General features: G+C 39.4%; 1 protein-coding gene across 4 annotated transcripts in view; it reads right to left on the reverse strand.

Annotated features, from left to right (window-relative positions):
* The window catches only part of LOC113436129 (very-long-chain enoyl-CoA reductase-like), a 33,823-nt gene extending 8,014 nt beyond the window's left edge, over window positions 1-25,809 (reverse strand). For 2 of the 4 annotated variants that reach the window (XM_087930215.1, XM_087930213.1), the window contains exons 1-10: window positions 25,368-25,809; window positions 13,411-13,524; window positions 12,124-12,174; window positions 11,884-11,935; window positions 10,709-10,753; window positions 9,011-9,114; window positions 6,512-6,627; window positions 6,288-6,393; window positions 437-509; window positions 314-357 (exon numbers count right to left, since the gene is read on the reverse strand). In XM_087930215.1, the coding sequence (XP_087786341.1) occupies window positions 314-357; window positions 437-509; window positions 6,288-6,393; window positions 6,512-6,627; window positions 9,011-9,114; window positions 10,709-10,753; window positions 11,884-11,935; window positions 12,124-12,174; window positions 13,411-13,413 (594 nt within the window). In that variant the 5' untranslated portion in view covers window positions 13,414-13,524; window positions 25,368-25,809. The remainder of the gene's footprint in view (window positions 1-313; window positions 358-436; window positions 510-6,287; window positions 6,394-6,511; window positions 6,628-9,010; window positions 9,115-10,708; window positions 10,754-11,883; window positions 11,936-12,123; window positions 12,175-13,410; window positions 13,525-25,367) is intronic. The other 2 variants (XM_087930214.1, XM_026700357.2) reach the window with 1 other exon arrangement.
* Window positions 25,810-26,969: the final 1,160 nt, after the last annotated feature.

Genomic DNA, 26,969 nt, shown 5'->3' on the forward strand with positions numbered 1-26,969 from the left:
AGAACAGAGCTGGAAACCAGGTTGGTGGGGTGGGGAGGGAATGGGGATTTTGCAGTATCCTTCCACTGCCACGGCGACCAAGCGATGCCCACCACGCTACGCCACGCCCACAGAACCGATAGTAAAAAAATTGAATCCCACCATTGCACTACACCAAACTGTCTCACTACTGGTCTGTTATTGGCAAGATTTTAGATTCATCATACCAACATGCCAATATTATGCTAGGATCATACTGAATAAAGTGTTTGCTCAATGTGACAATAATTATAAATGTTTCTTACTATATATTTTTAATTTGCAATATACTCACCAGGAACATGATCAGAGCAAAATTAACTTGTTTTTGTCCATAATCTGCAGAAGAAAATATTTATGAAGGTTCAGCTGAATGAAACATTCAAATGAATTTTCCTTTTTTTTTTTTGCTACTTACATGGTGGTGTGTAAAGAGGGTGATTGATATAAAAAGCAAGCCAGGCAGCAAATCCCCAATAATAGAAACAATTCTGTAAAACAAGTCATTTATATTTTGGTTAATTTTTTACATTAAAGAGGTCTACATAAAATATACAGTGTGTGCACTCGGGTAGGAACCTTGTTGTCAGTTCAAATTCTTTATCTAATTCTAATGCATATAAACAGAATGCGAGTACATACTACATATTCAAAGAAGAATTAGTTCTCAAGTTATATTAACAAAATATGGGGAAATGATGTTTCCTCCATTATAACAGTATCCCCAACAGTATCCCCGACTTCGTCCCCAGTTAAGTGATTCAAATGTAATTCAGAACTTTCCCATAATTTTGTTCCTCAGAACCAAAGAAATAAATATCTGTGAATGATGTGCAAGAAACAAATTGTGCTTTCCCTATGACTCTTAGTCTACAAAAATTTCAGTTTATTTTTATTTCCTAACAATTTGCAGCATTAATGCTCCAAAAATAGTTTATATGACAAGATTTGATTGAAGTGCAAAGAAACAAATTATGCTTTCCCTATGACTTATCTACAAAAAATTCAGTTTATTTTTATTTCCTAACAATTTACAGTACAGTATTAATGCTACCATAAATAGTTTATATGACAAGATTTACAAGAAAGAGATTTTTAAACAGTAAATGCTTTTTAAATGTTTAAAACCCCTTATCTCACATCCATATAGTTTTTTTAAATATAGATCTTGCTGTAACAGACATACAGTATTTATAACATTCTGGAAGTGAGTTCACTAAATATGATCCCCAGTTTGGTAAATTTTTAATACAGAATATTTTAGAGGCCCAAACTTCTCAAATCTATGATGGCAAGTAGGGTAATTTTACTCAGCATAATTATACACTTTAAATTCCTCAAGCAAATTAATACTATTTCTTACATTTAATTTCAGACAAAAACAACCTCTGCTAGTGTTTACCTATAAATAACAGCTGCACTGTTAAATTCAAACACCACAATCTGCTAGCATTTCACTAAGACAAAGAAGTAGGTGGATACAGGTTAAAGGGATCTGTCTGATAAAAACAGCATTGTGTAGTAAGCCGCATCCCTTTTGTATATGTGCTTTGACATCGCATAAATCTCCCAAAGAAGAGGAGTTTGGGGTGTGATGACATGACACTAATTTTGTCCTTTTTCTTTAAAAAATAGCAATAGGATATTGATGGGTGGACTAAACCTAAAACTTGTGTGAGAGTTTTTACTTTTGAAACACAGACTTGATAGCAATTCAACTAGCAGATATAAAAGGATCTGTGGGTTTGTGTAAACAAACAAAATCCTTCTGTGGAACAGGATAAACTTAAAAATCCGTTTCTGAGCTAAATTTTCTTGGTATCTAGAGATATAACTGAGGCGCCAACCACCCCATTTGGCACATTCAACCAAAGAAACTCCTGGGTCTTTAAATTAACCAAAAGTGTAGCTTTCTTGAAAAATCCATTTAGGCACAGCAGAAGCAAAGTCAGTTCTGGGATTTTCCCATTAAATTCACACAGGTAACTTCCCTTTTCCCCTCCGGGCCACCCACAGTTCGTAGTTCACCAATGGCGTTTAATTCTTTTGCTTAGGGAAAAGCTGTCTGCTTCGGTCAAAACATTCTTCATCACTTGGCCTTGTTAGATAACGTATCTCCGGCAACAGACGGTTCACTTACACGCCACAGCCTCCCTCTACCCTAAGGAACTCATTACTCTCTTCCCATCATTCTTTGCAAAGCTGCGAGAGGAAGCAGGTACAGGCAACTACAGAGTCAGGTTTGACATGAGGGCAGGTCCTCTGCTCCATCTACCTCTTTCAGAATTTTCCGAGACCACGAACTTCACTTCAGAAGCAGATAGGAAAGAATTTAGGTTCAACAGTTCAGGGGCCACAAGACTGCGCCTTGGAAGTGGAATGTGTGGGTGAAATGAGTAGCAGATAGTTTAAATACCAGTAGGCAATCTAAGTACCACTACCCCGACTGTAAAGAGCTTAAAAGCTCAGCGTCAGGATCGTAATTGTGCCTGGAAATGAATCATACGTTAGAGTGCAGCTGATTAAAAGCGACCAACCCATAATCCGACACAAGCCAAAACAACTTGTTGACCTTATGTCCCATTTTTATAACACTGCCTCTTCTTCCAATGGAACAAAAATCTAAAATCTAAAATGCTTGCCTCTTATAGTACAGTTCGAGTTCAACTAGCATATGGAGCCTTTTCATACAACCAGCTAAAAGAACCTCAGCAACCTCAAAGGAAAATAAGCCTGGTATGTTGATGTAGAAAAATGTTGTATTTGTGGGAAATCTTCCCTCCTGCAATGAATAAAGGGAGAAAGGGAACCTTTGGAAAATGAAAAAGTTGTATGTTAACTTTGTACACTATAAAGATAGTCTCTCTCTCTCTCTCTCTCTCTCTCTCTCTCTCTCTCTCTCAGCTTTCAGCGCTACACCTTTTAGGCAGGAGTGATTCTGCAACAGAGATACAGAGTGGGGTTTGCATTGTAAAACTGCTTTCTTCGTTTTTGAGCCCCATTGCTTCCCCCACTCCAATCACTGACACTGCTGATTACTCAGATAATAGAAGCCCCATTAAGAAGCTGTTTGGCAATAGCTACCGTCAATCAAAAATGTGGAGTTTACTGTGCAAATAATTATACCTGAAAGATTTTTGCCTCTTCACATTTGAGAAAGAAACTGGTTCATTTTCCTCACCTCTTATCAGAAGATGAAAATAGGTAATAGAATATTTATGTCACTTTTAACCAACCAATGTCATACACAGCCATTTTCCCACTTTTAAATTCAACTTAGGAGGACAGCGATTTCTGATTCTGCGCTATACAGTAACAGAAAATATTCCGCTTCCCTCAGATGTTGTGGAAGCGCTTTCAAACCAACCTGTTTCAGCCTTCTCCAGACTATTGTCTATTTAAGGGTTTCTCAATTCAGACAACTTTTAAGATGTGTGGACTTCAACTTCCAGAATTCCCAGCCAGCAGGCTTGAAATATGCTGATCTAGAAGTTTGATTACAGGCCTCACATCCTACTGTAAGCCAGCGCAGATAATTCGCTTTTTGACGGGAGCTGTAGGCAAATGTATCCTTAAAGTACTTGCTTAGATACGTTTCTGGCTTGAGTTGTTTATAAAAAAAAACTAAAATAAAGGCAGGAGATAAATAGTAAAGGTCCTTACTTGTTTATTTCTTTGATATATTATATAAGATTAATAAATACCTTACAGCAGGGGTGTCAAACTCGCGTCGTCACAGCGTCATCATGTGATGTACCATGACTTTTCCCCCCTTTGCTAAACTGGGCGTGGGTGTGGCCAGCATGTGAAGCGAGTTTGACACACCTGCCTTACAGGCTCTAACAATCCAAGTTTCAGAACAGATCCATGTCTTGAAATCCTTCCAAAAAGCCGGAAGGATCAGGGCCACCTAATGTTAAAGGAAATGGTGTTCCAAAGGGCAAAACAGCAACAGAAAAACAAGTCCTCTCCCTGGGTCTCACAAGTTGACATTCTTGATTGACAGGACCTACAGCTATGCCTCTCCTGCTGGATCTAATGGACCATAATAGAAGGATCTAGGAAGAGGTAGTCCTGCAAACAGTACTGCCTATAAATGCTACATAACTACAGACCACACACATACAGAGAGTTCAAAATCTCTTTCACAGTGTTAATTAGGCAGACATTTAAAGGGTATTTTTTAGCATCATGTGCTCTAAGACATAATCTGAACGGCCAGAGAAAGGCCTTCCCTGGAGAATTGCTACATTTGTCCTCATTCATCCCAATGTTCTCTAGCAGCAGAGAAAGGTGTGTTAAAAACTGTCTCTTGCATCGAACAAAATACAGCAGCCAATGCTCTAATTAATGCAAACAACCAGATTCAAGCAAAGCACGTGTTTTATCTCAAGGACATAATCTGGGTCAAATAGTAACAGCTTCTACAGTAAGTGGTCTTTGTTTCAGCGGAGATTGAAAGAACTAATGAAAGAAATGGCCAGATGCCACTGGATAGTTTATTCTTCAGATGCAACATCAAGAAACAAAAATCTTAATGCGAACAATTGCCTGCTAAGAGCACTTATTAAAGCCCTAAAGAATTATTACATCTTTGCTAGGGTCACTGTATTTTTAATTTGGAGCAGTATCCCCATCCCAAGAATTCTATATACAAAACCAAGTGGAAATTAGCAACTATTTACAAACAATGTGATCTGGATATATTTTATATATGAGAGACAGTCGGTACGCTATTATTTTCTGTGCATCTCCCACCACAGCAAAATATAGGGGGGGCGGGGGGAATTATAGAAGTCCAAAATCCACATTGGATGACAATAATCATAGGCTATCTATTATACATTTTAAGAAATGCAATGTTTATATCAATATGGTAGAGTGGCTAAGATTTTGGAATAGTGCCCAGATTTGAATCAATCCTTAATGTGATGTTATGAGAAAAATTACAGGTCTATTATGCACTCCCTCCTGAACTCCAGAAGGAAATATGGGATATAGATCTAATTAATTTTTGCATATAGAATGTGAAATGCAAAAACAAAATGATACAGAAATCACATTCCACTATTATTAAAAAAAAACACTACATTTATTAGCTACGTTGTTCTTTTTAAATATTAAATACCTCCAGAGGCGCCCAAAGAAACACCTAATTTAAAGATCAAATTATAAGTTCAAAAACACCTATTTTGACTCTCAGGAACTGAGAGGAACATGTGATTGATCATTTTGCTCCTTAAAATGAAACACACACACACAAACACACACACACACACACACACAGCCAGAGAGAGGGATTTTAGCCTCATTTTCAATCTGCTATTATTATTATTTCCTCCTTCAAGGATTCCTTCAAGAATTTTTAACATAGCAAAGGATTCAAATCAATTCCTGACAAGAATTTGTAATGGTTCAGTCCCAGGAGAAGGTGCATCAAGTTACATTTTGCAAACTGGTCCCAAGTCCAAAATTTTGCTACAAAAGGATAGTTGCAAGTTTGCAACATTTTAATGAACCAGAAATTCCCTAGGTTTTGCTGATGGAGCTGAAGTCTAGGAATACATTAAAAAAATATCTGTAAAATATACCTTACTATTGTGAAGTTAGCTGCAGGCCAACATCAAGCATCAGCATTGTCTAGTACAGCCCCTGTAAGTCTAATAAACCCACTGACACCACAGTTTTAAGAGGGGAGTGTGTCCAAGGAGGAAAGCCACTCTCAAGGATCATCTTCCCACTTGGCGAGAAGAAAAAAAGATCAGGTATCGCAGTCCCATGTTTTGCAGCAATAATTTGGAATGGCCGATTTCAGTAGCAGATGTTACCATATTTACCGGACTATAGAGCGCATCAGAATATACGCCACACCCACTAAATTTGAAAAGAAAAAAAATATTTTTACATATATTAGCCGCACCAGACTATAAGCCGCAGATATATATGCGTTGAGTGCGCCAAAAACTACTGGTAGCGTCTTCTTTGCATTGACCTCTTGCGTCTGTCACGTTTTTGCGCTCCCTGATAGCAGTTAGCGAAGAAAAATCTATAGATAAGCTGCACTGTTGTACAAGCCGCAGAGTTCAAAGCGTGGGAAAAAAGTAGTGGCTTATAGTCCGGTAAATACAGTAAATGCTAACCGAGAACAGTTCCTCATTATGAAGAGCATCATTTATGGCCCAAAGTTGTTATCACAAACTGGGCTCCTATAGGGAGTGGCCAGATTAGATTGCATTCAAGGGCTGCAAGTAGATTTTGTGACAATTTACCTTAACAATATTCCTCAGTGGCATAGTCCCATGGGAGAACCGATGAACAAATATTGTTTCAATCAACCTTTTGATGTAGTGGAAAGAATGGCAGATACATGCCAAGCTAGAAACAGCAAGATAAAAGCATTTCAGAAAACTAAAAAGACAAATCGGGCAAGACATTTGCCAGAAAGCTGTGATGCCCCAAAATAAAACACCCCCAGTCTAGAGGTGAGACTCACTTAACTACTGAATGTCGGCCTGAGGTAAATCTGTCATCCTGGCCATAGATAAAAGGCATACGGAGATAAAACACAAAATAGATGAACAGTGGGCCCGAATATTCTATCAAAAATACCTGCAAAAGAGAGAGGTGCTTATTAGAAGATTACCTTTGGCTGCATGGAATATTACAAAGCTGATGCACAGCCCAGCTCCCTCCATCAACATGGCATGCAGTTTTCCCAGTAAGAATGGATGCTGAAGGACCATTTGCTATAGCCAACACTTTGAACCAACATGTTAACTTACTGGCTGGTGAATCCCGTATCTCTTAAAATTTCCAGGGTTGAGAAACACTGCTCTAGAAAGTACTCTGCTTATTTCCCCTGAGGCTGTCATTTCCACCGCCACCCCCTATTTTACATAACTGTCTACATCGCCTAAGAATTGTGGTTGCTTGTATTTTAGCTTTGAAACAGTATAAACACTGCGGTATTTATTTTGCAATCTGAGATGGTTTTGCCTTTAACACAATTGAAAACAATAGTGCTTAATAAGGAACACAGCCTGGTTAGATGGTTGGATTCAGGACAGAAGGCTGAATCCCCAATTCAGAATGAGGCTCCTGATCAGTTTAAATGAGTTGCTATGGGAGAAGGGAAATAAATGTGGGATAAGCAAATGAAATATAAATATTCCTTCTACGTAACTGTTGAGGACTGATGCACTGGCTCAAATGCATAAGACAAGCCTATTAAAATACCTCTTGCAGTTGGTCATTATAAGCAATATAACTCCAAACAAATTATCACATTTCCCCCCGTCTTATATTTTGAGGGGCCCCTCCAAAATAAGCACTAGGGCTTATTTTGGGGGAAACACGATTTCAGGGTGATCAGTCCGGCTGGGTGCCCTGCCCCCAGCATGCGCACAAGAGTCAGAAGTGTGTGGGGTATCTGGCAGCAACTGCAGCCCAGTGGTCTCATGGTTCGTGCACTCTGGGGTTGCGCAGTCCATGCAGTGCAGATGAGTTGATCCCCTGTCCAAGCAGCAGACGGAGGCAGAAGTGTGGGGGGAGGCAGATGATCTGGACGCACTGCACAGGCCGCAGGAAAGCCGAGAGCTGGTGGGCCCGAGGGCAGCCCGCTGCTCTGTCCCACTGACTCTAAGCTTTCCCATGGCCCGTATGGTGCATTCAGACCATCTGCCTTTCCCCCGCTTCTGCCTCTGTCCGTTGCTTGGACAGGTAATCAACTCACCTTTGCTGTGCAGGCTGTGGCTGCTGTCAGACACTGTCAGCCTGCACACACTCGCTGCCTCCTGTACTGGCCATGCCCCACTTCTCTAGGGATTATTTTGAGGGTAGGGCATATATTAGACGCACACTTAAAAATCAAGCTAGGTCTTATTTTCTGGGTAGGTCTTATTTTCAGGGAAACACGATAGTTTAAATCAACCAAATTGTATTTTGTGCATTGATTCCAGATATAAATCATTGGTTTGCTATCTATTTCCCATTTTATCTTATGATATATGCAAGTAGTCCCTAACTTGGCAACATGCTAGGCTGTGTAACGCCTGAAAATTGCCAGACTGGCAAAGATTGGGTAGCAATGTATTGGTGCTGGTTTAGGAAACAGGAGACTGTGAGATCTACTGGCAGTACTGTCTCAGGCATGAAAGCCAGCTAGGTGACTTTGAGCCAATCACTCTCTCTCAGCTCAACCCATCTCACAGGGTTGTTGTTATATGGGACAAATAAGAGAAGGAAGGAGCATTAGGTGTGTTTGCCACCTTGAGTTACTTATAAAGTAATAATGGCAAGATAAAAATCGAATAAAGAAAACACAAGGAGGGGGATGACTCTGGATTATAATGCAACCTACTGTGCCCACAAATTGCTGTGCCCACAAATTGAGGCTTCATCTTACATTCTTACTTGAGCATTTTCTTTTTAAAAACCTCTTTTCCCCATCAGATGTTGTTTTTATTCTTTTAGCAGATATGACAAGCAAAAAGCCAATTCAGAAAAGGGGCATGTCACAGCATCTTTGTGCAAAGAAGCACTTTACCTGTTTAGTTTCTCCTGGCTCAGAAAACAGAAGCCAAAGATGAAAAGTTGGAAAAATAGATTCTGTTCTACCAAAGTTGGCACCATTCCATGTGATTGGATCAAATGACTGTTTCCTTCTCGCCCTAAATTTGGAGGTCTGCATCCTCTCCCTACTTTCTTGTTGCATCCCCTAATATAGACATTACACAAGCTGGGTTTTGTCAGGTTGCCAAGCAACCAGTGCTGCGTTGCTATGGACTTGCTTGCCAAGTTTTTTTGGGTGATTATATTTTTTCCCTTTCCATCCTTCATCCCAGCAACTCTTGAGTTTAGAAAAGAAAATTAAAAGGCAGGAGGTATTCTCTACCATTGTGCATTGGAGAAAAACCTAAATAACACCATAATGCAAGATATTACTGAGGTAAAACAGCAATTAATTAAAACATATCAAGGCTGAGGGGCTCACCATGGTCCATCCAATTTGTGGCCCTAAATCTTTAAAATAGAGAGTAGCAGTGGTGCCAACTGGAAGCAGTTGCAGGATTTCCTCATTCTTCAGGGATTTTCCTTCTGAAGGGATGAAAAAAAGTTGTAAGATGAACTGAAATACACAATCCCTCATCAAAGCTTGCATTGTCTACAGCTATTCTTTCCTATTTACCTCAGGAAGTCTTGGCTGGCATCAAAACCTTCCATTTAAGAACATTTGAAGGAAAAGAAAGGAAGCATTTGAAGAAATGGAAAAGGAAATTACCTCAAATGAATCTACACGTGATTGTCAACACAGAAAGCCCTCGACTTACCACCACAATTGAGCCCAAAGTTTCTGTTGCTAGGTGAGACGTTTGTTAAGTGAGCTTTGTCCCATTTTATGATCTTTCTCTCCATGGTTGTTAAGTGAATCACTGCAGTTGTTAATTTAGTAACTTGGTTGTTAAGCAAATCAGGCTTCCCCATAGACTTCGTTTGTGAAAAGGTTATAAAAGGGGATTACATGTCCCCAGGACAAAGCAACTGTCATAAATACGAGTCAGTTACCAAGCATCTGAATTTTGATCATGTGACTATGGTGATGCTGCAATGGCTGTTAAACATGTAAAATAGTCATAAATCACTTTCTTCAGTGCCATTGTAAGTTCGAACGGTCACTAAATAAACCGTTGTAAGTTGAGATTGTAAGTCGAGGACTACCGGTATGCAACTAAAGCAGATCATGGTCCCACGTAATCTGTTCTCCCTTTCTTCATTCTTTGCTGATGTTTCTCAGGTCTGCTATCACAATCTCTTACATTGGGCTATATTGGTAACATTCTGTGTCCAAAACATGAGCTCTCTGTCTAGTCTTTGGGGAACCAGGGTGTTAAAATGAAATCACAGCTAAAAGTGTTATACACAAGATTTTCTATCAGAACTCTGTCTCAATAATTGGACAAACTTCACAAGAAGTTGGCCTTGGACCTTGGTTGAGCAGCCAGCTTTTCTTACGAGAGGAGAGAAGGAAAAGATTAGCCAGGAGGAAAGGATTTTCATTTTGATTCTCTCTCCTCTTAAACAGCCTCAGATCTGTCTATGGATGCAGGAGTCTAGATCTCACTTCACAGAATTCAAAATGCTAATTAAATATATTTCTGGAGCAACTTAAGATAGGTTAGCAAAGAACTAATTTTTTGAAAGGATTTTAACATTGTAATCTGAATGAGCTGCTTTGATTTAGAGAAAATTGCAATGTTTAAATATATATAAATATATATAAGTATATATATAAATATACATACACACACACACACACACACACACACACACACACATATATATATATATATACACATATTTGTTTTCTGAGGTTCTCATTTATATATCATTCATCATATAGCTTGCGCTCTTGCTTCTCAGAGTGAATGAGAAGCAGATGAAAGCAGAGCGAAGACAGAAGCCGAAGATGATATGAGACTTCATACGTGCTGATATTAATCTTACGGAGAACAACAACAAAGATCCACACTATATATATACATATACATATACATATACATATACATATACATATACATATACATATACATATACATATATATATATATATATATATATATATATATATATATATATCCATCCCTCCCTGCCGCTCTCCCCACTCTCACATACACACACACTTGATACTTACTAGGATCAAGCCTTATAGATTGTCTTGCTGGATACCATTGAGGATCTACGGGGAAAAACAGAAACACACAATTAAAAACACAACCTTCCTGTTATTCAGTCCTCTGAGTTTTCTGACTTAATCTCAACAAATTATAAAGAATCTCAATTAATGCAAATCACTTATTTTCTTGTTCTTTCTATACTTTGGCTCTTTGGGTTTGGTGGGATTGATTTCCAAAGTGTTACACAACATTTCTGGCAAAAAAATATAATCATATATGAATATATTTCTAAATAAAAGCCTGTATAAATATAAAATATATAAATGGTAAACATTTATGTTTAATATTGGAAGCCTCTCAGAGTTACCCAGAGCGAGACAATGGTGAACAAATTTTAAAAATAAAATAAATATATAAATTCCACAACAAACTTTTTGGAATTTTTCTGGCAACCACCTTCTGTTTCAGCGAATGAGCTTTGCAAGATCTGTACTGCTAACTCAACCCAGAAAACCCTAAGCCAGTCTTCTCCAATTTGATGCCTTCTAGTAGGATCTATGACAATTCACCACAGCCAACTTGCCACGGTCAACCTGCTGCAGCCAACATGTTGCGGGACAACTAGCCATGGCCAACTCACCACAAGACAACTCGCTGAGGGACAAGAGTTCACTAACATCAAAGACAGGATGCAAAAGAAGGGACAAAATGAAATGGGAACGACAAAAATTAAAGTAGTTTTTTATTTATTTTAAATAATTGTAAATATTTTTAAATTTTATTTTAAATAATAATTTTAAATAATTTTATTTTACATAATTAAAGTGTCCCACAGCAAGTTAGCTGGGATGGATTGCCCGTGGTATGCTGGCCATAGTGGGTTGGGCACAGCAAGTTGGCCATGGCACGTTGGCTGCAGCAAGTTGTCCCATTCTGACTCTAGGCAAAGGACAGTCATCTGTCTACTTCTGGGAGGCAATGGGAAGGGAAAGCTAGAGACATAATACATCTGAAGAGCATCACAGTGAAATAAGCTGGCTTAAACATTCAGCAATTAGTAGAAAGAATTATTAACTCGGCTTTGAGAAAACTTACGTCATTTAGGAATTTCTGTATGCTCCTCGCAATTATATATAATTTAATTAAACACTGACATCCCTTTTAAAATACATTTTGAAACGTAGATACTCACGCATCTTGTGGAACATCACCTGGATGTCACTTATTGTAGTGTGTGGCTCGACCTGTATAACAGAAAACTTTTATCAGAAGCAAGCAGATATTCTTTTTTGGGAAGGGTGAGTGGGTGGGAGCAAAGGATATAATTAAAGAAGCACCCAGCTACAGTATGAATATATTATACAAATCTCCGAGTGCTCAGAAAGTCATCTATAAACGTGATTACAAAAAAGTGGTGTTTACGGTTACTAACCTTTTCTAGGAAGCAGAGCTGTTGTTTTGTCTTCCAGTCAAGAATTTCCACCTAGCAAAAGAAGTGGATAAACCATTTCAGATGAGCTTATGCTGTTCACTGCTATGGTTTACATCACGGGTGTCCAACCTTGGCAACTTTAAGACTTGTGGACTTCAACTCCCAGAATTCCTCGGCCAGCAAAGCTGGCCGAGGAATTCTGGGAGTTGAAGTCCACAAGTCTTAAAGTTGCCAAGGTTCGACACCCCTGGTTTACATGAACAAGAGACAGTTGAGCTCAAGTATCAAAGAGGTCATACTTTAACTTTTTTTTTTTTTAATGAACCACAGCTGGGTTCATGACTCAAAATTAGCTATAAATCATTTTATAAGCTGCATACAGTATATTTATTCTGGGTTTCTTCTTGGCAGCTTATAGCACAGTAAAATCAGACTGTATTTTTTAAAAAAACTATGAACTAAAAGAGCATTTAAAAATAGAATATATGAAAATGTGACTGCAGGTAGATTAAGTTAATAATCTACACAACACCCCATATATAAGAATCAAGCTTTATTTCTGGAAACTACACAAACTTATCCATACAGTTTTCTTGGAAACAATGCAAAAGTGATTTGCCATTTCCTTTTTCTGAATTAATTATTTTATGCTTTCAAATGAAGCCTTCAGATCAGATATTTCTTCTTGGTCTCCTATTCAACCATTAATTGGGTATGATCTGCCTTAGCCTTTTTGAGTTTAGCCAAGGTGCACTAGGCATTTTGTTGTTGTTAGTTGCAAAGTCATGTCTGACCCATCACGACCCTATGTACAATGTTCCTCCAAGCCTTCCTGTCCTCTACCATCCGCCGGAGTCCATTTAAGCTCACGCCTACTGCTTCAGTGACTCCATATATACGTATAAAATATATATTATATTAAATATATAGGTATAAAATGTTAAAATATTAATCTACTAAAAGGCCTCAGAGAATAAGAAGTCATTTGCTTAGTACAAAAAAGCCAAAATAATAAGCCATTGGAAAAGGCTACCACTGAGAAGGCCTGCCTCTGGGTTACCATGACTTTACCATAACATAGAAGAATAACATCAACAGGTCCTATGAGGATGACCTTGAAGATATGTGTAGAAATGTACAGAAATATGTGTTATCGCTGATACTCCAGGCCTCAAAAACCTTTATATGTTAAAAGTGACATCTCAGATTGTGACTGGAAAAGAAACAGGAGCCAGTTCAGATCGTAGTCTCTATGTATGCCAGACAAACAAATCAATTATGACTTACCATAAGGTGTTACTGCAGTGCAGACCAACAGTTAATATGCTGACAGATTGTTAAAACCTTCTTCTGCATGTACAAGTGTACATTTTGATTTATAGAAGATTAAATGTAATTTCACTGCAAGAAGAAAATAGAACAGAACCAGCACAGCTCTTTATGAGATGCAATTGAAATCTGTCTGTACATTCTATTTGGCTATGTATCAGCAATAACACAATCAAAGGATTGGGTGAAGGTGTCTTTGCACTACAATTCCAAGAAAATATACATTTGGAGTTAGTAACAGGTGCTGTTTTTACATTCTGACCCTCCAGAGCAGGGGTCGCCAACCTTTTGGACCTCAGGGACTACCAACTCATAATTTTTGATCCCAGGGACCACTAACCGGTTTTGTGGTGTGGCCTGATTTGTGGGTGTGGCTTGGTGGTCATGTGACTGGCTGGCCATGGCTTGTATGTAAATATTATAAATATTTATATAAATATTGAATTTTTTATAAAAAAGAACAACTTTTACACAAAATCAGGCAAAGCAGGCAGGCAGATTGAGTTGCTCACAGAATCACAGATTCATTCAGAAATCTATCTATCTGCCATTGGCTAGCTCAATCTGTCACATAAAATTTGCTTGTAAGCAAACTCATAAAATTTGCTAGCAAGGAAACTCACAAAATTAACTTACAACACACCATGCATGTAAATATTGATTTTTTTATTTTTAAAAAGAGCAACTTTTACCCAAAATCAGGCAAAGCAGGCAGGCAGATTGAGTTGCTCACAGAATCATTCAGTGATCTATCTATCTGCCATCGGCTAGCTCAGTCTCTCAAATTGCTTGCCATGAGTCTGCACTGAATTTGCTTGCAAGCAAACCTTCAGTCATAAGGGAGGTTTGGTAGAGCCAAAGATAAAGACTAGCTAGAAAGCAAGAAATCCAACCATTCCCTGCTTCCTAGCTAATCTAAATCTCCCGGCACAGCAGAACAGATGATGGTCGGAAAAAGGAAAATTAGCAATTTAAGCAGGCAAGTTTTCCGGGCAAGGAGTGAGTGGGTGGGGAGCATTCCTGCAGGCCATGTGGGCGGCGCAGCCTTGTGTTTCTGTGCAGCCTGGATTAATTGCTTTGGGGGGGTGCTCTGGGGGTGAGATTTCTCTGCGGCCCACCAAAATTTTCTTAAGGGCCACCAGTGGGTCGTGGCCCACTGGTTGGAGACCGCTGCTCCAGACCACCTTTTCGTCTTCAAATTCAGAATGCTGCCTAACCCAAATTTTATTTTCATCACCTCTATGCAATATTGTGCCTTAGTGACTATCTTCAGCCTAATGGCATCATTGTGTTCTATCTGCCATCACTTTCTGAGATAGCCTGAACAGTCAGAATAACACAATGGCTGAAAATATATTTACCAGTTTAAGATTACAAGGTTGGTAAAGGTACGACTTAATGTTGGTAGCCTTAGATTCTTGGAAACCTAGTTTTCCAATTCAATCATATCTTGCCCAAAAGGAGGTCTGAATAGTTTTCATGGGCTTGATAGAACAATGCTTTATTTATTAATTATATTTGTATGTCACCCATCCAACTCTGAATACCAGAAGAAACTATGGTGGAATGTAGACTGGATACCCAGGAGGGAGGAGAGCAAAGAGGCAGTGGAGCTTGGAAAGTTTGGTCAACAGGAAGAAGATTAGAAATGTTCCTCCCTAGCGATTCACAGAATATCTGTAGTTATGGAAATAGTTGCTTTAGTCTGGCAAGATTCCGCCTAAAGGTGAAGAACAATAAAGGAAACCACTCTTAAATAACTACATATGTTGTTCTTGAAGTGACAAAAACAGTATAAAAAAGGCACAATTTTTATTTGCCCATGTGTATGTCTTGTACTCATAAGAAAACATTTACATTAAGATAACTCCACCAATATAAGATTTGGTTAAGGCATCAGGTTAGAAAGCCGGAGACCATGAATTCTAGTCCTGCTTTAGACATGAAAGCCGATAACTTTAGGTAAGTCACTCTTTCTCAGCCAAACTCACCTCACCGAGTGGTTGTTGTAGGGAAAATAGAAAGAGGAAGGTGTTGGATATGTTCACCACGTTAGTTGTAAAAATAATAAAGGGAGGATATAAAATAAATAAATATATCACAGTCAACCTTATCACTATGAACAATATGTATAAATCAGGCCAACACAGACTACTGTTTGTAGGATGGTGTTTTTCTAAATAAAAACATGTGCCACCAATGAACTATGATCCCCTGAGAATATATTGTCACTGACAGAATATAAACAGCATAATAAAAATAAGCCCTGAAAGTCTATCTGTTTGAAAGTTGGGATCTAGGGTTGCAGATTTTTTTTTTTTACAAAAAAATTACAAAGCAGCTGTGTGAACCTGAGGGGAAAAGTTTATCTGTTTTAATCTGCAGAGAAGCGCTGTTTACATACTGCCCTGTTTGACAAAGCACCATTTTTGAAAAATGTACACAATCTAAGATGACTTAGAGAAAAACTCCAGAGTCCCTTTATTGCTTCTAGATGTTTACGCCTACTTCTACTTACAACAGTGCTTTCCCATTGCTGTTCTGTTGTGCTTAGCTGTTTTGAGTGAATAATCTACATTCAGTATTGATTTTTTTTTTACATCATTTACAGGAAATTTATTCCTTCATATGAACTTGGAGAAATTGCAAAAATGCAAAAGTGAACTGATCCCTCTGGCCCTGCGTTTGTGTAAGTCAGCTTCCTTTTGATTCAATTAGGACTGGAGACTTCAATTAGATCTTTGATTCAACCTCTCCTTACCTTACCTTTTAACTACCTGATTGTTGTTTTGCCACATAAACTTAAAGACTACTTTAAGAATCCATAAATTTAAAGACTACTTTAAGAATCCTAATTGCTATGTTACATGATCTAGGTGTATGAACTTTTATTGGATTCCCCCCCCCGCCCCCGCATCAAAATCAACCTTATTTTTCACTTCATTCAATAGTTTTCCCAATATTTCTGAAGTCCTTATCATTGCCATTGGAATTCACCTTGTGTGTATTTGACAAGTGGTTGGTTTCCACTTGCAATGCACAGCATATTTTCTTCTGATCAATAAATTATACCTTATCCAGGAACTGAAAAGACAGAGCAATGTCATAAGGGCACACAATTCAAATGGGTAGCATTGTCCATTAGTTTGCAAAAATATCATGTACAACTCATCATTAAGCTGTCTCTGCTGGAGCAATATCAACTTCCCCCCTCGTTCCTTGTAATGGCCTGTTTCTAGAGCGGCCATCCAATCTTAGCCATCAGCCTTCATTAAACTGCTTTAATCTTTGGTATCGATTGCAGGGGCATCCATGCATGTGAGTGTGTGCAAACACATCAAAATGGCAGCCCAAATAGTGTGATCTAAGCCCCACCTTGTTTATGTGCATGTGGTCTTGGAAAAAATTTCCATCATGTGCTCACAATTACCATTTTCACTTTTTGTTTGGCTTCTCAAATCAGCTATATGCAGCGACTTCATCTTCTATCAAGGTAAGATAGCTTGTTACTGAATCATAAGAAGAAGAGATTTCTCCATGGTGGTTCCCTCTGGGGGTGAGATTCAAATTTTTTTAACTACCACTCTGTGGGCGTGGCTTGGTGGGAATGATGTGGCTTGATGGGTGTGGTTTGCTGGGTGTGGCAGAGGAAGGATACTGCAAAATCTCCATTCCCACCCCACTCCTGGAGGAAGGTTACTGCATACTCCCATTCCCTCCCCACCCCACTAACCTGCTTTCCAGTTCCGTTCTCCTATGCAGGGCAACAAAAGAAGACCCAGACGATCAGCTGAGACTCCAGAGGCACAGAATAGATGGGGGTGGGGCCAGTCAGAGGTGGTATTTACCGGTTCTCTGAACTACTCAAAATTTCCGCTACCAGTTCTCCAGAACTGGTCAGAACCTGCTGATTACCACCTCTGGTTCCCTCCCTGCAGAACAGCATCCCTGCAGAGGTAAGATTGGTTTTGCCACAGGGCCTGGGGACCCCAGAGTGATACAGAGTCCAACAAGTGATTTGTTTGATTGTTGTCAAAATGTTATTGTTGTTGGGTTTGGGGATTTTATTTCTGCCCAGTGTCACCATGAATGAGTTGGACAACCATATCAATTTTCTAAATAAGTAAAATCCTAGAGACCACAGGAAGAACTGGGACTTATAATTGAATGCAGCATTCAAGTGAATGCTGTGAAGTCACACAATCCACCCTTTTCCCATTAGAAAGGTTCAATTCAAGAAGAAGAAAATTGTGTGGGGAATATAGATAAAGATGATGTTGGGATACAGGGAAGAATATTGTGTAGGAGAAGCTGAGCTACACTTAAGTGCCTTGCACTTTTCTAGATTTTCAAGCGAATCGTTAGGATTTCAGATCTATTTGCTCATCTTTTAATCCACTCCTGTTATTCTCATTTTGCAGTTATATTGTTTGATGTTTTAGTTTTTAAAAGTTTTATGAGTTTTATTCAGTACTAGAATTGAAGGCCAGGTATGCTAACATGCCTGGCAAGAGGTAGTCACAAAGAGCTGCATCAAGAAACACAGCAGAAAAAACAAATTCACTGGAAGAAGATAAGCACCTGAAAAAAACAGTTCTGTCTGAACAGCAAAAAGATTTATTTTTAAGGCTACCTTGCTTCTTAAATTCTTAAAACAGTTGAGATGTATCATACAGGTAGTCCTCGACATAAGATCATTCATTTAAAGACCCTGCAAAGTTATGAGGGAACTAAAAACAGGTGACTTTTATGACCGGTCCCTTCAACTCACAACTGTTGCATTGTTTCTGCCAATCACATGATGAAACAGTATACTTGGCAACAGGCATGTATTTATGATGGTTACAGCATCCAGGGAGTTACATGATCACCATTTAAGACTTTCCTGGGGTGGGTGGCCCAACAGACAAAGTCAATGGGGAAAGCCAGGGTAGCTTAACAACTGTGTGATTCATTTAAGAATTGTAGCAAAAAAAAAAAAGATTGTAAGATCGGCTGCATCACTCAGCCACGAAAATTCTGGTCTCGATTGTGGTTTTAGGTGTGGACTAACTGTATCTTATTTGAGCGGGACTCTGATAAGCTCTTATCCTTTCATCAGGATTTAACTGTAACGAGGGAGAAGCAGCAGGAACGGAATCTGAGGCCAACAAAGCAGATTCAACTGGGAATTCCTTAGAGCTGAACATAGATCTGTCCTTAGTTGCACAAAAAAAACCCAACAACTGTCTTCTAACTACCCACACAGCCCAATCCATATTTGATCAGCTGTTGGAAGCCAACAAAGAGCTAGAGAAAATAAAATGCTAGTAGAAGACAGGTTTCCTAGTCTTGTAAAGGAAGTTGAGACAGCTGGTGAGAATGGCAATACTGGAGAGACACCCCCCCCCCCCAAGAGTGGGTGAGCACTATTTTAGTATGGTTGATAAGCAAACTTCAAAGCTTAGCACTGAAGTACCAAGTGAAAGATATGTACTTCAACTGAGGAAAGTCATGTCATGTACAGTATCTTACCAATGTTCCACATCATCAATCAAAGATGGAGTATGAAGAGGGCCATCCTGAAATCTCAGTCACAGTTACTTAAATGTGAAGTAACACTGATTGAACGAATGGTGATAAGATGGCTTCCACGTTGCCAAGGCTTTAAGAGGCTTGTGCTGTGATTTCAACAACCCCAAATGCTTTTAAGACTCAAGTACTTTCTACAGAGCTTTGGAATTGTGCCAGCTAGAGTATTTCTGTTGTTCACTTGTGCCTGCCTCCTTCTGACTCTTGGGAAGCTTGCCAAGGCAGAACAAGAGGATACATAAGGGCCCTTTTCTGATAACACTGCTAGTACATAACATTCTTCAGGGGGAGAAAAATCGAGCAGGCTGAAGGAAGAAGAGAAATTTGACTTGATGCAACCTCTCACTATGCCTTCTCGGGAAGAGCGAATGAATTTAATTCAGGTCTTTGATATGAAATCAAGTTTACAACATGTAATAATAAGCATCGATTCATTACAGGGGATCTACCTCTGCATGCTGGAGACACACATTGTACACAAATAGTTCAAACTGGTATCTGGATCATCTCCAAGCTCTCTAGGTGAAATTGCTCCATGAAGCAAGAAGAGGATATACTTCAGTATAAATCAAGGGAAAGTTGAATTAAGGTCTCTTACAGAGTCCTTAATCAGAAATCACAGGGCAAGAGGAAGATTTTCTGTAGAATCAACCATGCAGGTCAGCCTAAATCCATGCCTTTGCTGATGAGGAAACCCAGGTCTACCCCTAAAAGCCATTTGCATATCATACCATAATAAGACCGATATGGAAACTTACAATCATGTCCCTCAAAGATTACATAGATTGCTCCCCTTAGTATTTTCCATGCAGAATCATCATGATTCACTAATGCAACACTCACCGACAGCACAAATGCAGCTGCTTCAGTGCAAAAAAATTTGGTTTGATGACAACTTTGTCACCAGAGAGTTGGATTCTCGTGAGCAGCACTAGGATTTTTCTCAGGAAATTGGGCCACATTAGAGATGGAGCTTCTTTTTCAGCCCTTAAATTATAATTCTAAATCCACAGAAATATCACAATATAGAAATCCAAGTGCCCCTATCCTGGGTAAATCATATCCAGGGTATTACAATTCTTTATGCCATAATCCCCTATAATCTCAATATATAATTTAGTAAAGTCTAATAACCTTTGATATTAACTGCTATATGCTCATTATTTTGCAAACTGTTTATTAAATCCTCTTGTTACTAGGGAAGTTCTAAAATACTTAGAATTGTCAGCCAGTGACCAGATGTCAAAAAGTGTTTTAGCTAAATTATGACTACTGTGCTTTTTTGGGCAAACAGTTCCTATACAGCATTTTTTTAAAAAAACTATCATTTAATCCTATTGATTTAAAGTTCATAGTGTCTGTTGTTGTTAATAAGGGGTGGCAACATTTTGGTTTCTCAAAGTCTTCTTTAAGTCTTCTTTAAAATTAGAAGGAAAATAAGAAGAGACGATATGGAGAAGACAATATGATGGGAAGCAAAATATCATTGTTTTCTTGAGATTGGGGACAGTAGTTTAGGATTGGGGAGGGAGGACATTTTTCTTAAGCACACAATTTGGGTTTTTTGTTTTCTACCTTAAAATGGCAGGAGACCATGCTGCTCTTTTAACTTTCTGGCATCGGACAAGTCAGTATTTCCTAAAAGTTTCTGCTCAGCCAGATTATTCTACTTGAGAACTGGGTTGAACATGTGCTATTCTGATGTGATTCAATTTTTAAAATCTACCTTCACCTCATACCCCAGAATGGCCAATTGTAGCCTCTACTAAGGTCCACAAACTCCTTCCATAGAAGGACAACAAGGTTTCATGAGGGAGACTTAATTCTGGCTGAGCTTTTGAAAACTACCTCTGATTGATGGGCATCTTGAACTGCCTCCATTCATCTCTTTTGACACCCCTGTTTACAAACTACTTTCAAGGGACAACCCCGCCCCCCCTAGATTTACTTTGATGTCATGTCCTCTGCAGAAAACCCAGCTGAAAGGACCTAAGTTTCAGGTAGATCATCTTGCTTTAAAAACAGGTCATTGTATGCAAAAATTGGCTGCATCTTCATTTTAAAAGCTGCTGTTGTAGAAAATGCATTTTTATTTCTCCCCGGTAAAGAGCAAAATATATTCATTCCCAAAGGTATACAACTCAGAAAAGCTGTCATTGCTACAACCGCCATTCCTCTACCAATTTTAAATTAGCAATGACAGCAAAGGATTTTCCAAATAACTCAGCAAAAAATAATAATAATGAAAATAAGACTGCTAATATCAGTTGCAAGGGGAGAGGTGCAAACACGAATGATTCATAACTAAAAGGAATGCTGTATTTATATACTGTAACTATTTAAATATTTGTTTGTTTGTTTGGAAGAGTGGGGAGTAAATCATCAAATGACCTATTTTCCTAGTTTTTCCTTATGGTGGTGAGGTGAGCAAATGGCTACTTCACGTTGTTGATTCTGAGAGTTGGTAGGTCGTTATTGACATTGCCATTATATTTTCGATGCTAGATACATACTGACGAGATTTTCTGACACTCATCCAATTAGCTTGGCCAACCTGTTGGATACTAAGCACTTTAATTTGCTTCTAGAGGGCAAGACATATACGTGGACAGCAAAGGATCTTGACTGCTAGTCCTCAACTTATAACAATTCCTTTAGTGACCGTTAAAAGCTACAATGGCACTGAAAAGAGTGACTTACCACTGTTCTTCACACTTATGACCGTTATAGCATCCCCATGGTCATGTGATTTACATTTGGATGCTTGACAACTGACTCACATTTATAGCGGTTGCAGTGTCCCTGAGTCACGTGATCCCCTTTTGTGACCTTCTGACAAGTGAAGTCAATGAAGAAACCAGATTCACTTAAAAACCATGTTACTAATTTTACAACTGCAGTGATTCACTTAACAAACCTGGCCAAAAAAAGTCGTAAAATGGGGCAAAATTCACTTAACAAATTTTTCACTTAGCAACATAAATTTTGGGCTCAATTGTGGTCATAGGTTGAGGACTACCTGTATTTACCACAACATAATAAATCCATGTTTACGTAAGTAATACTTTTAATAACTTACTTTTGGATTTTATTATCATTATCACACCGAATCAGAACATACCCACATGCCATGCATGGTATGTTTTCCTAAAACTTCCAATTTTAGCTAAATATGCTTCTGTTAATTTCTGATTATGGCAGCAAAATTGTTTATTTCAGGCTTCCAAAATTAATGTTGTAAAGGTGATGATCTTTTTTACACATACACACACTCAAATCTACTCTGAATTACTTCTAGTTTTATTCATTGCAACATCATAATTTAAGATATAAAGGAGGGTCATTAGGATGCTTATCACATAAGCAGAGATATGATGTCATTCCATTGTACTGTAAATTCATCCAAAAATTTACCAAACAGATTCAAAATGACTTTCATCCCACTCATGCTTTATAAATATCTCCTTCCCTTTTTCTAAATTTTGCAAGTCAGAAGCTGTAAATACTACTTAGTCACAGGCTTCAACCAAGACACTAGTTTAGTCCATGATACCTGATCTAAATGATGATAAAATAATTACAATTAAAACATCTGGGAAAACATAAAAAAACATGCAAGTCTCAGCCAATACAAAACAGCCTGGGATCAATTTCATAATAAATCAGTTGAGCGCATTTGTGCCAAGATGAAAATGAGATGAGCGGCTACAGGAATCCAAGCTTTGGCTGAGGAAAACTGGATTATTGTACACATTCTGCTGAACATACTGTTCAAGAAAGCATCCAAGCGCATGGTGGTAGTACAAACTGTAAAAGGTTTTTTGATCAATATAAGCTACTCTAATCCATTTCCAGATTGTGTTGCAATTCAGTGAGCTCTTTTACCACTCTCACACACACCTCTCCAAATATAAAGGTAAAGGTTCCCTTCGCACATATGTGCTAGTCGTTTCTGGCTCTAGGGGGCGGTGCTCATCTCCGTTACAAAGCCCAAGAGCCAGCGCTCTCCCAAAACGTTTCCGTGGTCATGTGGTCGGCATGACTAAACGCTGAAGGCGCACGGAATGCTGTTACCTTCCCACCAAAGTGGCCCCTATTTTTCTACTTTCATTTTTACATGCTTTCGAACTGCTAGGTTGGCAGAAGCTGGGATAAGTAATGGGAGCTCACTCCGTTACGCAGTGTTAGGGATTTGAGCTGCCAAACTGCCAACCTTTCTGATCAACAAGCTCAGTGTCTTAGTCACTGAGCCACCGCGTCTCCAAATAAACACATCTATTATAGGCATCATTTTCAGTAGTGGGTCATTTGGGGGACAAATATATAATCAATACATCTCAACTGTATCTGAACCATGACCTGGAATTGGTAAAATGAATAAGTTACTGGTTTTTCACCATTCAAAGTTTTGAAACTATTTGTTTCTGTTGTTTACTATAAGACAAGGAGATAAAAATATTTGTCGGATTCAAAACTGGCCACATTGAAGATACAATTCTATAGTGCCCGGCTATATAGATTGGTTATTTTCTTCCTTTCCAAGACCTTAGAGAGGAGAATCTAAATTGGATAATTCCGCTACCTCCCCTTCAGTGCTAGCATCTTTGGTGCCAGCCTTCTTAACAGTAGTGTAACTGGAATGATGTGGAAGGAGCTGAACATAAAACATCTTAAGTCCCCCAAATCTAAGAAAGGGGAATTTTGATAATCTATTTGCTTAGAAAAGCAGAAAAAAATATTTTGATAAATTAGAAATCCAAGCATCATTCCATCTTCAATTCTGCACTGCTGGCCTGTGACACAGATGGTTTGGGGTTTCCTAGAGGTCGAAGTGCTTCAAGGAAAGCTCCGTCAATCATTTAAGTTTAAATACTGTTTACAACCCATAAGATAATAAAAGTTGCTAAAATCAGATTCTTCCAAGAAGTTGGCTGTTTGTGTCTGAAACATGTCCCTGCCATCTACGCCAAGTGATGTGAAATCTTTATCAATCTTTGTCCACCCAAGCTTCTCCACGAACAATAGTCTGTACTCATACAAGCATATCCAAAAAAAGTGGAAATTCACAGGAAAATTGTAGTTTGGCCATCTTGCAAAACTTGCAAGCAAGAAGAGCAACAATTGTACTTTTATAAATAGAGAAACCCCTCCTTAAAGAATGTTGTTAATGCTCTGGAATATTTAAAGCATTCCAATTTCTCTAGTTAAATTCTCAAGAAGATAAAAATAAATGTGTTGAGTGATGAAAATAGTCAAAGGGAAAATAGTTAAAATTAAATCTAAAGTGAAATATTCTGAATGCTTCGGATGTATTCTAATTCTAAAGGATGTTTCTAGTAGCTTTAAATGTTACAGGGAATACTGAATGCAATTCAAATGTGAGTTTCAATATGCCTGTATAATGTTCGTACAAAAAGGTCCAGAAAGCTTTTACTGTAAAATAAAGCATTTCAACTATTGGTAATTTTTACTTGGGCGCTACCAATTACAAGACAGCCAACATAAATGCAAAAAGTAAACTTCATATAAATTAGTATAATTATGAGTATACAAACATATAAATTGGACCACTGAGTGTTCCCATTTCTTGTTCCTTGAAAAAGTTCTTGAAAATTTAGTCAGAGGCAATGGAAGAAAACCATCTACCCTGTCTGGAACCTGCCTTAACAAAACCAGTTCCCACATATGTGCAATTGACTAGTAACTGAGAAGAACCTTTTACACGCTGATTCCCCCCCCACACACACACACAGAGCATAGCAAAAACTCACGAATTGGTGGTAAACCTGACCTCAAGTTCAAGAGAAACACGTGCCCCTGCCTAAAGTGACGAGCCAAAGTGTCCTTCTAATTAAAATGCGTGTCCCATTAGAATACTGTTCCAAATATGCAGTTTGTGTAACTAGCCCTCCCTAACCCCTCTTCCGTGTGCTTCAGGAGGAAGCGGTCCTTAACTACCCTTTGGAGAGGAGATAGATCCGAGATTGAAGACTGCTACTTTAAGGAAGATTTTTTAAAGCTGTGCTCCGAAGCAACCCACAACTAGGCAAGTGCTGTTCCACCGCCAGAGACAAGTCAAGGCTTCTTATGCATAAGCAATCGCCGGAGCAGCCCTTGGTGGTTGTCCTGGTTAGCTTCAGGGCAAGCGGAAAGAGGGTTTAGAAAAGAGAGATAGCTTCCTTTCCTGCTCCCGCCATCTGGCCACTGAGTACCACTTAAATGGTTGGATCCGGAGAAGGGCACGCTTGGCGCTCCGAGGATATTCCCCACTCCACCGGGGTGGGGTGGGGGGTGCAGGTGGGAAGAGGCTGACAGTTCATCCCGTTCCCTGCCGAGGCACCCACCTCAAAGAAGGTGATTCGGCTTCCCATCTCGCCGGGGATCCCGTTACGCGCCCTCCAGCTGCCGAGTTGGAAGATGCGGCCGGTGCGGGCGACGGCGAGCGGTTCTTCCTTCTTCCCCGACGATCCTCGCAGCTCCGCGGCTGCACTTTAATTGGGGGCCCGGCAGGTCCTCCGGCCAATCAGGAGATTCCCTACGCCCAGGAGGTAGAGCCTTGCAGGGACGGGGAGAGGAGAGAGGGAGGGGGCCCAGCGCTCCGCCGCCTCGCCGTTATTCCCTCCCCGTTTCCCTGCGCGTTGTTGTTGCTCTTGCTGCTTGCGGCCGCCTGGAGCCTGGAGGCGCCGAGTTGAGGTGAGGCTCCTGAGGAAAAGAAGCGGGAATCAGGATCCGGCTCGGGATAAGAATGTCGGCTGCTCCGCGGGGCGCTGGGACCCTGCTTGCAGATACACGTGCGCGCAGATAACACGCGTTTAACCAAGTGGTGTATTAAACGTCAAGCCAGGGGTCTTCAAACTTGACAGCGTTAAGACTTGTGGACTTCAACTCCCAGAATTCCTCCTCTAGTCCTGTTAGCTCAGGAATTCTGGGAGTTGAAGTCCACAAGTCTTAAACAAGTTTGAAGACGTTTGCATTAAGCAGACTAAGCACGTGCTTAGGGCACCAGGCCCATAGGGGGCACCACAAAAACTTTTATGTAGCCTAAGCTTGGCTTCGTTTGTACACTATGGACAAAGGAGGCGGGGGGCACCAAGTTTTGCCATTGCTTAGGGCACCAGTGAGCCTTCATCCGCCACTGCGTTTAACAGATTAACGGAGTTGGAAGGGACTTTGGAGGTCATCTAGTCCAGGGGTCTCCAACCTTAGCAACTTTAAGACTTGTGGACTTCAACTCCCAGAATTCCTCAGCCAGCTTTGTCTTAAAGTTACCAAGGTTGGTGACCCTTGATCTAGTCCAAATCTCCTCGCATCCCCACCCCCGCCCAAGCAGGTGACCTTGCCTCAGTGATGGGATTCAAATTTTCTTACTACCGGTTCTGTGGGCATGGCTTGGTGGACATGGCAGGGAAAGGATACTGTAAAATCTCCAGTCAGAGGTGGCCTTTCCAAACTACTCAAAATTTCTGCTACCAGTTCTCCAGAACTGGTCAGAACTTGCTGAATACTACCTCTGCTTTGCTTACAATTATATTGTCATGCAACAGAACTGTATGGACATTAGAATCTCTGAACCCTGTGCCTTTTAGAATTAGAATTAGAATTCTTTATTGGCCAAGTGTGATTGGACACACAAGGAATTTGTGTTGGTGCAAATGCTCTCAGTGTACATAAAAGAAAAGATACATTCATCAAGAGTCAAGAATCATAAGGTACAACACTTCATAATAGTCATAGGGTACAATAAACAATCAAATCATACTAGGAAACAGTCAATATAGATCATACAAGTGACAAAGTTACTGTCATACAGTCACAGGTGCTTATTAAAGACTTGTTTGCTAAAATATTTTCCTACTCTGAAGTGGGAAGAAAATATACTTTATTGGGACCTATAAAGTACAAGTACTCCTCACTTAGGAGCCAAAGTTGGGACTGACAATTCAGTT

The sequence above is a fragment of the Pseudonaja textilis genome, chromosome 3 (assembly GCF_049901715.1).
Source record: "Pseudonaja textilis isolate UNSWEBS1 chromosome 3, rPseTex1.2, whole genome shotgun sequence".
Lineage (NCBI taxonomy): Eukaryota > Metazoa > Chordata > Lepidosauria > Squamata > Elapidae > Pseudonaja > Pseudonaja textilis.